The sequence below is a fragment of the Phaethon lepturus genome, unplaced genomic scaffold (genome assembly GCF_000687285.1).
Source record: "Phaethon lepturus isolate BGI_N335 unplaced genomic scaffold, ASM68728v1 scaffold50006, whole genome shotgun sequence".
NCBI lineage: Eukaryota > Metazoa > Chordata > Aves > Phaethontiformes > Phaethontidae > Phaethon > Phaethon lepturus.
Window position 1 is genome coordinate 21617 of NW_010549510.1, and position 12024 is coordinate 33640.

The 12024-nt window shown below is 40.0% G+C and overlaps 1 protein-coding gene across 1 annotated transcript in view; it reads right to left on the minus strand.

Moving 5' to 3' along the window:
• LOC104623231 (ras GTPase-activating protein nGAP-like) overlaps positions 1 to 7223 on the minus strand; it is a gene marked incomplete at both ends in the record, with an annotated part of 26934 nt that extends 19711 nt beyond the window's left edge. Inside the window, one exon of the mRNA XM_010290264.1 lies at positions 7117 to 7223. Within this exon, the coding sequence (XP_010288566.1) occupies positions 7117 to 7223 (107 nt within the window). The remainder of the gene's footprint in view (positions 1 to 7116) is intronic.
• Between the last annotated feature and the right edge of the window lie 4801 nt (positions 7224 to 12024).

Below are 12024 nucleotides of genomic sequence, written 5' to 3' on the forward strand. Positions count from 1 at the left end.
TCTCAGCAAGAAAACTAGAACAAAACTACGCTCTGGAAGTATAAACTGATTAAAGGCAGACAAGAGGGGGATTTACAAATGATATGTTTTAAAGACCAACTTTTTATTTTAGAAAGAAAAGCACGAAGGGATTATAGATGTATAAAACAAATATAATGGAAATTAACTGAGCTCCTCATGTACCCTGTTACATAAGAAAACCAAGGGGCAATTTAACATGAGAGGCAGCACACTTAACTGATTGTCAGGAGACCTTTTCTAATGCTATTTATAAATCAGCCCATAGAATTCTCTACCACAAGATATTATAGAGACCTTTTTTTTCAGCAAGATTAAAAAAGGATTACGTGTTTATATAAGGAAGTATAACATATGTAGCTGCATTAGTCAGGTTTAAAAATAACAAGAGTGAGCAATTATCATGCTTCAGGACACAAGCTGATCAACAGCAAGGATCAGGAAGATATTTTTCCCCTGATGGGACAGCACTGCAGATTTGGCCAGATAACAATTTCAACTTTCCAATGAAAAATTGTCTACAGCCACAGGAGGCATGCAGAATAGGATGAACAAGTTTAAAAACAGTAATAAGAAACCCAAGGAAATACAGAGGATACCACAACAGGGATACATTGATAATACATTTTATTAATAGATGCATCATAAGATTGCATGCACTCTGCACAATATGCAGTCAAAAGTACTACAGGAATCAAATTTCCAAGTCACTGGGAATCATACTAAAAAATTCATGAAGAAACAAGAGCCACCCAACAGTTGGGAAGAGCTACATCAGCTTTTCAGATCCCAATTCAGCAAGGTGTTTAGCACGGATGCAACTGGGAGCAGAGCCTGACTGCCAAGCCTGGCTGCCTTCATGGGAGCTGCCTGCACCAGGCACTAGCATAAGAAAAGAGCATCCTTAAAAGCCCCTATTCCAGGAATTGAGGAATAACGGTCAGAAGTGTGTCTAGAGAACAAGAAAACAATGGCAATAAACAACAAATGTTATAAGAAACAGGTCACTTAGTCTATCAGAGCTTTTAACCAAACAACAGTTATTGGCTGCAGCTGGTGAAGTACGTGGAGAAGTGATGGCCTCCAGCCTACCTCACCATGAGGTATTTTTGTCTTTCCCTCATGCCAGGAAGGAGGCAATAATTTCTGTGACCCTGACTCTTTAGTCCCCTGGCACGCAGCCAGTAAGCAGCCTGACACTTCAGAATACCTTTTGATAAAACAACATACATACTCATTTGAAAAATTAATGGAAGTGAGCTTTGTCAAGGCTAGTAACACAAACCTGAGAACTGGCTGAAGGAGTATCTAAAAAGAGTAATTATGACAAGTGATAAGGTATCAAGGTAGAAGAATGGGTCCAATGGGATGTGGTGGGGATAGTGGTATGACTGCTTCTGTTTAACATCTTTGTTAATGATGTGGAAGAAAAGTTAAACAGCACATTAATTACACTGAGCTATATTAAATTAGGAGGTGAAGCAAGGGCCAGGGAGGACAGAAAAATAACAGAAAGTGTTGTGAGCAATTAGAAGCTGATAACACACACTCCTGTGAACTTCAGTACCAGAACTCAGAGAATCAATTGAAAGGAATTAAAAACAGAAGAGCAAGAAAAGTGATAAAAGGGCCAGAAGGACTGATTTGCAGAGGATGCATTAATTAAACTCTGCATAACTTGACTAAGCCATGATTTGGAGGTGAAGAATAGAACGAGACAGTACACATTTAAATACTATTAAACCAAGGATGACTGGAATGTGACTACATTAACTGCAGGGGAATTAGATAAAGTCAAGTTTACACCAAACATGAGAAAAATGTTCCTGCTGTTGAGGTCCACCAGGCGGTGTCACAGACTGGATATACCCATCATCTGACTCAACTCTAAAGTTTGATGTAATGAACAAATCCACTTTGTCAGAAAGATATTGTGAAGATTATAGAGCCTATTACTCCAGAATAAAGATATGGATGAGAACTCGATGAGCATGCTGGAGATAGCCAATCACCCATTTATTCCTTCTGACACAAAATCCGCAGAATGATAGCCGGTGTACCTAAGCCATCACATGGCAGGCAAATGACAAAAAATTAAAGCAGATTCAAACGAACATGTTATGGTAAGAAAAGAGTGGAAAGTGGAAGGAAAAATGTTCCTCTTGCAATAGGGAGGACAGATTTGAGCACAGCCAATTTTTCATGAAGGATACCGTGATGCCTCACACTAATGTTAAACAACAATTCCATCTCTGCATTGGCTCTGACACAGAATTAAAAATATGTACTTGTATGCTGTCAGGTCACATGGACATGTAAGATCAGCCTTGTCCTAACCTGGCAGCATGACGGTAGCAGAGCAGTGTTCTGGAGGAGCGACAATCTTGCTGACTGCATAAAAGATGAGGCTGGGCAGCCGCGAGATCTCATCAAGCTTTGACCTTCACTTAGGCCGGCTGCATTGTCTTCTGTTCCATTTAGCAGTACTCTTAAAGAGCAGAGAGGCAGACAGTGTTTCTATAGATCCAATTATACTCTCGACTAGAAACAAACCAAGGAAGGCAATCTGTAAGGATCAGTCTTCCCATCATACGCACACAGGGTTCCTATAAAAATAATTTTATTTATTTCAAAGATTGTGTTCTGCCTTTCCTATCTCATTTGCACTTGTTTCTTTGCCTTTTTCTCCTCTTTTTTTTCCTAATAGCCAGCAGACATGAATGAATCATATATTACTTGTAATAACAACTCGCTAACAACCCTACCCCAAAGAAGCAAAAACTGGAGAGCGCAATGCGACTCTGAAGAGTGGTTTAGCAACGCTGCCACTGCAGAAGGTTTGAAGATTTTGATAATCTCATATTTACCCTGGTCCCTCAATGCCAATGGCAGAGCAATGAGGGAATGTGGTAGGTTGCCGCAGTGCTACCAGGGCTCAACAGTGCAACAGTAGGGAACGGGATGCACTGAGACACTCTGCCAGGACATAGTGTGTGTGGGAAGGGAAAAGCTGGTTTCTCGCCCACATATGCGTCACGATGCCTACTTCTAGCCAGTTCCGTCTGCCTTCCTATTTATTCAGTCAAATAATATTCATTATTAAAAATAAGACTTTTCCTATATATTTGTATCTATAAACAGCATGCATCTATCTATCTATATGTAAGAAGACACACACCTCCTCATCTCAATTTTCCTACCTTTCATGCCCTTTTGTTCTCTCTCAATATTCCTCCCGGACACCCTTGGAAATTGTCAAACAGCAATTAACACAACTGAACCTAGATGGAGGCTAATGTTTTAACTGCAGACAAGAATATTTGGGGAAAAGGAGAAAAAAAAAAAAAAGGACAAGCACCAAGAGCTCTTATCTCTGTATGTATGCCTTGTGTGTTAGCAGAATCCACTTTATTCCTGTTGGTGGGAGATAACCAGGACAAACACATTGCACATGCTGGTCCATGTAGTGGTTAGTCCTGAGAAAGAGTATGTTTATATACCAAAATTCTACTTTTCACACAAGAGTAAATTTAAACGTATGTCTTCTCCTCCAGTGCACATGCAGGAGGTAAGAAGCAAATTTCCTGAGCTTTACATGTTAGCCCCTTAAAATAAATCCTTCATTGACCACTGCCACTGAAGAGACTACTTAAAAAATGTCTCGTCAAGGAAATGTTCACTTAAAGGCCATTATGCTGTTATGAATCAAAATTCCAGATGCTAAACAAATGCCAATTAGTAGTATTAAAAAACCAGATGCCTTGTTCTGAGCGAGTACCACTGCCTGGTGTGTGAAAGGAAAAAAAAATGCACAGAACATGCTGGAAGCCACTGTCCTATTGAGAAGACAGCTTTTAAATAGCTGTTCTGAGGGGCAAACGTAAAAAGCTGTAAAAGCAACTTATTATGAAAGTCTCAGCATAATTTTCCATCAGTATGGAAGAAGGTTAAGCTGTCCCCTGCCTTAAGCTGCTTTCTGCTAGAAATCCAAGCAGTGAGTAGAAGACGTATGGCACAGAGTCAGGTCCACGGAAAGAATAACCGAGACAGCACGACACTGCAGCTGCCTATAGCCCTCCAACCCGTACTGTAGGTGTCAATGTTTGGAAAAACAAAAACAAAAGGTCTCTTATTATTATTATTCTCCTTCATATGTACCATAAACCCCTGTCAAATAAAGATGACCTCACACACACAAATTTAAAGCCATTATAGGCAATCCCTTACATCCTTCACTTCAAGCTTTTCTCAGACCACTGATCAGAGAATTCCATGAGGTGCCCAAGTCCTCTTACCTGCTTCTGAGTGCTGGGAAATTCTTCATATAAATCAAAGGAAGAAACATGATTCCTCCCCATCTTCCACTTACTAGATGTGTGCCAATCCACAAAGTTAACAGGGTATTTTATTTCAGCAGTTTTGGCCTGAGCTCATCTGTATTCTTAAGCAATCTGACTTCTAATTGCAGCTTGCTCTTTTAAACAGATCAGAAGCTGGCATGTTTTAAAACAGGGTGATCTCAGCCCCCACCTGCACCACAACCTGCTAAGGAGTAACAGCATATAAATGGGTTATTCAGAGCAAAACCTACAAAGCCAGAAGCCTTGTGTCCCTGTAAGAAAGACAGGAGGGTGCATTATGCTCCTGGGTATACAGGTGGCCAGGCAGACAAAGCAGCATAATACCAGCTACACGTGGCACAAATAGCTTCTAAATTTTTTTTTTTTGCTCATTTATGCCCAAGAAAGGCAGCCATGTACTGCTTTGTGAGCCTATTTGCCAGAGTCCTAAAAGCCCAATACACTGCCAGGGGAAATGAGAAGCATTCTGCTATGCTCTTGTTCTGAAAGGGAGCAGGAGTTAAGAAGTATTAGGAAACTATTAGAGAAGAACTAGAAAAATATTAAAAATTACTTAAAAGACAGGATCAATGTTAAAAAAACTGTACAAAAATGAGGAACAAAGAAAAAAGGAGGCATATAAAATAAACAATACAGATAAAAATCAAACACTTCTGATACGTAGCTTGCAGTTGTTAAGATAAAAACTACAACAATGCATGTATACATCTAAAGGCTAGGGCATTGACTTATAGATGAAGACAACAGAGAATTTTTTATAAATGAAGATGAGAACAGCTAGGACTTTTGAAGGCTCTCAAGATTTCAGAAACACTCCCGGAACCATATGGGCCACAGGCTTAGCATAAAAATCTCAGAACTTGACCTAACAGAATATTCTTGTGACAACTTCACATGCAACTAGACCAAGACTTTTTTTTCCCCCCAAGTATCACCCAGAAAACAGGTCACTGAAGTGATAGAGTTCATAGAATCACAGAATAGCTGAGGTGAGAAGGCACCTCTGGAGATTGTCCAGTCCAACCCCCTTGCTCAAAGCAGGGTAAACGAGAGCAAGATACTTTGGACTGTGTGCCCAGTCTGCTTTTGAATATATCTCCAAGGACGAGGACTCCACAACCTCTTCAGGCAACCTGTTCCAGTGTTTGATCACCCTCACAGTGAAAAAAGGTTTTTCTGTTTCAATTTATGCTCACTGCCTCTTGTCCAAAGAGCCTGCCTCTGTCGTCTTTACTCCCTTCTACCAGGTATTTATAATTTCTCTTCTCAAAGCTAAGCAATATATTCTGCTTTAACTGCTTCTTCAGATGTTTTTTGAACTAGATGAAAATGTCTATTGAAAGACCATGAATCACGTTACAAGTTCAAATTTTGTTCTGACAAGAAAAGCCCCTACAAAAGAAATATTCTTCACAATGAGGATAGTCAAACATCAGAACATGTTGTCCCGCAAGGCTATGCAATCTGCATCCTCGGAGCTTTTCAACACCTGACTGGAGAATGCCCTGAGCAACCTAATGTAAATTGGTCCAGCTTCGAAGAGGGGATAGATCAGAGTCTTCCAGAGGTCCCTTGCAATCTATGTTATCCTATGAATCTGAAAAAGGACCAAGTATGGATACCCACTATATTCACTGCTTCTTTGGTCCCTTTTTCAATTCCAGTAAATCATGACTTTACAGGTTGCTTTAAACACCATATATTCTACACACTCTGACCAACCTTAATCCTTTTATAATTTAAATAGCTTACATTAAATCCTTGGCTATTTTTTTAAATTTTATTTTTAAAGTGACACAATGTAGGATTTAATCAAAAACCAAGTTTCACACACGTCTGGATCTGAAGTGAGCTAGGAGGTGTGCTTAAAACGGATGAATGCCATCTAAAGCAAAGCAAGAACATATACACTAAGGTACAGAAATGGTACTCATGTCCATAGAGAATATAGGAAAAAAACAATGTTCACTAGACAATTCGTCTCGTGTTTTCCCGCAGGTTTTAAAGTAGGCAGATTACTTGCCAAGAATAGAGAGAGGGGTATGAAAATATTTGCAATATTCAAGTTAGATATTTTAAACCGTGAACAAATATTGTTAAAAAATTACTAAGCACCTCGTTTTAACTTGAAGCATTTGCCCTCGGTCTAGTAACAGAAAGGCCTTTGTGCTCTTGGATACACTGACCAAAGACTGACACAAGCAAGAAAATCCGTATCCTAGGTGAAAAAGTGTCATGCAGACTCACAGCCAAGCGAACTAATGACACAAATGGAAGAAGTAAAAGCAATTAACACACCTGCAGAAATTTCATCAGCTTCCGAGTAAACCATAAAGTAATTTTAATTTTCTACGTACTTCATCGGCATGAGGGAAAAATAACATGCTATCATCAACCTAAAGGAACTTTTTTCCTAGTCAAAATTTAGTAGGTAATGCAGTCCCTGACAGCATCTTCAAATATGTTTATATAGGTTGCTGCCCACATTAACGCTGATGTTTCACTACTAGCAACTTTAGATCAATCCAATGAAAATAAGCAAGTTATGGATCTACCAGAAATCTCATTGATAATACATATGACAGTTGATAGCAATACCTCTTGGTCAACTGGAAATATTAGCTAAATTTTTTTTTTTTTTTTTTTCCTTTGGAGCTTAGTTGTACACTGTGATATTTTAATCTCCTCCTCCTACTGAATGAGAAAAATTCCTCCTCTGCAGGAAAGGCACACTTACTGGCACTTTGAAAGGAGAAGTATTTGAAGCATCCATGGAGTTGGTTTTCTCAGAGGTGCTGGTCCCGGAGATGCTCCGTCTGCGAGGAGATCTCTCTGCTGGGACCTCTAAGGAAGAGAAGAAAAAGAAGGTGAATGGGTGCATGGGGGTGGGGAATAATCAGGTTTTATGCTCTACAAGACAGACGCCTCAGCAAAGTTTCGAGTGTATTGCTAAAGTGCTGAATTACACTCACCTACTTTCCTATATCTTATTTACTTACTAAATTACAATGGCATTTCCACTGAGTTTCAAGGTACTGAATCTGACTTGACTGTAGGCAATAGGCAATTAAAATAAAAATGCTGGTAAAGATCAATAGCCAAACATATTTAGTATAGAATACTAAACATAGAGAATAGAACACTGCTGTTTGTGAGACAGCATTCAGAGAACTTTAATTTTTTATTTTTTTTTTTTTTTTTACATAAGCAATGCAGTAATTAACAGATAACTAAAATCAAGACACAGGGAAGCTCAATTTTAGTCACAGCTGAACACAATTTGACAAAGGTCAAAGTTCGGTCTTACATGATCACACTACTTGTTCAAACCACACAACCAGCAGAAGACTCATAACTGCCTGGGTAATATGACATATATATCTCTGCAGATAAAAAATAGGTCAACTTCTCTTCATTCTGGCAATATGACCTTACTAAGATACGACTTTGGCATCTTAAATCCATGCAGGCTGATCTGACAAGCACAAATATTCATAAAAGATGCACTTACATATTTTTCTAGTATAAATTCTGGAATTATAGTATAATAAAGTATGCACACTATTAAAAAATCTCTACACACATATACTATACATATATGCATTTTTATATATATCTAGACACACATACATATACATAGATACCTTTGTCACAACTGCTGCCCATCTCCAGCTCAATTGCCAGACTTAAAGGAATCCAGCTTCACAAAACACCCCCCAACACGGGGAGGGAAAAAATCACTTCCTAGCAGAAAGTCCATTGTTATCTTCTGAATCTTAAAGAAAAGGAGTAAGCCGTGACTCCAGACAGTGACATTTTGACTCCTGCCGTTTTCCTTTCAAGAGACAGATGCAGCTTAAACTTCCATTTCTGGCCGCCTGGCCCTGGGGATCCGTGCTACTTCCACTTAAGAGAAAGCTAGGTCTCTCTGTTCCCCCTCCCTTCCCACAGCTTGCAGAGAGCGAGCGAGCGAGCAAGTGAAAAAGACACACACAGGACTGCAGCTATTCAATCAATCGCTCCGACTGCACATCCTCATTAGTTACTTTCAGGCTATTAACAGACGCCCAACTGCCGGCTTCCCTCTGCTACAGAAAATTTCGCTGTATATCCCGATTCACGGCAGCCAAAAAGGTTTACAGAGATAGCTGGTGCCACGAGAGCAGCGTTTTCCTCAAAATAACTGAAGAAAAAATGAGAAAACCTTCTTCAGGAATAACATTACTCGTGATGTCTTTGCATACCGGATTTTGATTTCACCAGAGTTATAATACGTATCTCCCATGGATGCTTGAAGAACGACAAAATGGAGCATACTGAATGAGAGGCTAAGAAATCTGGACCCTGCAGTATTAGTGTCTCGCACCGTAGGTATTTATCTTTTAAAAAACCAAACCGCTAACATTCAGCCTCTCAATCTGGTCGTAAACATCGATGGGGATAGAACTGCAAAGAGGGAAAACAGCCTCCTAAAACTGGGCAAACAAAGTCTAACACATAACGTAGCTACCACTGGAAAATGGGCAGGGCACAGCCGCTCGCTGCCGACCGCGTTGACGATGCACAAGCCCTGCTCGCACCGACCACGTAAATCACAGTCTGTCAAAGCTCGCAATAACCGCGATAGAGCAAGCACGGTTTTGGGGAGATTTCTCCTTCGGCTGACGAGCAGCATCAGGCACTTTCTCTTACAGCTAAGGAGGCATCGCCCGTTCCAGTGCAGGCGGGTAAGTCCCTGTCAGGGCACCGTTAGAGAACAAAGCACCTGGAGCGGGGCCAGTGCTAAACCAAGGTTTTTAAATTATGGTCAGCCCCACCACCTCAGGAGCCTTTGCAGAGGTTGCTAGTTTTATCTGAAGATGCGCTTTTTTATCCTGCCAGGCTCTTCCCCCTGCCTCTACGAAGGGAAACTTACTTTCTGCAGCACCTGTAAGTACTGCTCTCCCAAAGAGAGCTGTATTATGTAGGATTTAAATGATTGCTCCTGCTGTTCTCGCTATAAATGCAATGAAAGCAAATGGGAATGATACATTCACTTGGAACTGGGGACTAAAGTGAGCACCTTTTATTTTACATCGAGTAGTAATGCATAAATGTAATAGGTTTCACTTGCTCTACTTCTCACACACAGGAAATCACATGAAAGCTGCTTCAGTAATTTAACACAGTTTGTTAACTTTGCCGAGTCATAAATGAAAACAGGAGCCTGAACTCCCCACTATTTTCAACAATAGATTCTGCAGGAGGGGCAGTTTAGGAGAAAGTTGAAGTGTAAACCAAATGGAGTTTAAAACCTTCAACAAGGAACATGCCTGGCTCTCCTTGCCTTCCTTCTTCCCCTCACATCCACCCAGCAGCAAATCAGGTATTCGGCAAATAAAATTCTGAGATTCCACTGGTAAAATGAGTTTCTTCTGTTCTCAGACCATCACAGAAGTGTACCAAATGGGGAAGGGAAAAGGAAATAATCACAAGGTGCCAAGGAACTAACTTTCCCTCTCTTCTCCTTCCAAAAAAAAAGAGCAAATAAACAACATGCTCAGTCCCTAGGAAAAAGACGACCTAGATATAGCAAAACTGTTGAGATATGTTAATTGGAAATCAAAAGCTAAAGCAACCTTCTGTGATGCCCGTAGAACAGTATTTTTGCTGAGGCATGTAAAAAAAAAAAAAAAAAAAATCTATTCTGTCACCACCAGGCAAAAAATTAGACAGTTCCCCTCCCCTGCTCCCCAAGTAATGCCAGAGGCTACTCTTGCATAATCTTCACCTGCTGTAAAAATCAATGCACCTCTCATCGGCTTAGTATTAAATTACAACTGCTTTCTGCATTGCTCACGCTCAAGGACCAAGACTACAGATAAATCACATAGTTTCTATGGACAAACAATCTGAAAACCTTTTCATCCACTCTCAATTTCTGGGAAGAAAAAAAAAAAAAGTAGACAGATCTTCCTGTTTGCAACCTTAAAAGAAATAATCCATCAAACAAATGAGTGGTAAACATCCCTATGGGACACTTTTAATTTATCACCTCATATATTGGTGATATGCAGTAATATTTATGTAAATAAATATTTATGCAAATATTTACACACTACATAGAAATGGTCAGTTCCAAATTAGCTGAGCCAATTGCTCAGCTATGGCAGATGCCTCTGAAGAGGGAACTGCCCAAGGATACAATGAAGGTAGGTCTCCACACCTTCATATTGCGCCACTCTCTACCCTCTGCAACACCAAAGCTTGCTGCGTTGGCCAGAGGCAGGTTTGTGTAAGACAGGTGCCATTTACTACTATGAGTAGTGGTGATGATTGACCTCCTTTGAAGGCAACCATCTTGGCCACAGCGGCGTAGCCTCATTGACCTCCAGTCAGGATGCGGCTCTCGGACTAGATCTGAACTTCCTATTGCTGGGGTGTTCTGGCCACTTGAAATTCGAAACCTTGCTGTTGTGGGAATTTGTATTCTACTGTGAAAAGCTTTTTCTCAGTGTGGGAGAAGTAGAGATGAAACAGACCTCCCAGCTTCGCAGGACAGTGCTTGCTACTCTATCTCCATTTTTCTGAATTAGAAATGGATTGGAGAAGGGCAGGAAAAACAAACAAGAACAAATAAACTTCCTCAGGGGTTGGAGTGAAAAGAGTTAAGTTACTAAACTCACAAAATAAGGTCACAGAAACAAAGATTAAAGGGGTGTCTGTGATTTTGCAAAAGACAATGCAATGAAAGTACTGCACAGTCAGTGGAACTTGCATAAAGACTGGCACCTTCCCAGGACTGGCAAGAACATCTCCCAATCCAAGTTCCTGCTTATGAAGCCCAAGAGTTCACTCTAAAGCAGTCCCAAAGACCTACCTGGAGATGCAAAAAAGGGTAAGCACGCTGGCAAGCATAACTCTTGTCTCTCATAACTCATAAGGGGCTGGTACTGGTCTCCAACACAGCAAACAGTTCAGACCACCTACTCCAGGCTGGCAGGTCCTACAGTTCTATAATGAAGATCTCAGCCTGGTCATGTTCTACACACCAGCCTTTTATCAACTGTAACTTTTAGCAGTTCATAATAATCAGTCGATCAAAAGTCACAATCAATAATCAAAGCCACAATTTTATCAGATCTAACTTTTAGCAGTTCATAATAACCAGTTATCTGCTACAAAATCCTTCACTCTGATGTGCAAGAAAGATTTGGATTTGTGAAAGGCTACATTTACCATCCACTGTAAAAAAAGTCCTACTACTAACAAAAATTAATTAATATTTGTTTCCCAAGATTAGATTCTATGGAGGAAAAAAAAAAAAATCCATCCTCAAATTTATTCTCCAAATATATTTACTTGATATCTTTGTGTTGTCTTTACTAGAGAGGGGACAGACTGCTGGTGTGTATTATCTACTGGTTAGGAAAATAAAAGAAAGGTATAATAAGATTTCAGAGATTGGGACTTCCTTTTGTTTTGTCTGCACACATCGTGATATGATGGTACCTTGGTCTGCAACTAGAGGGGATCAAGAATATGATTCATAAAAAGAATAAATTCATTCTGCCTCTCAAGTCTAGCTTAATTACAGGTATTTGAAAAATACAACACCAGTTCAATGTGACCAATTACCTACGCAGAACCCCACGTTCCCAAAGAC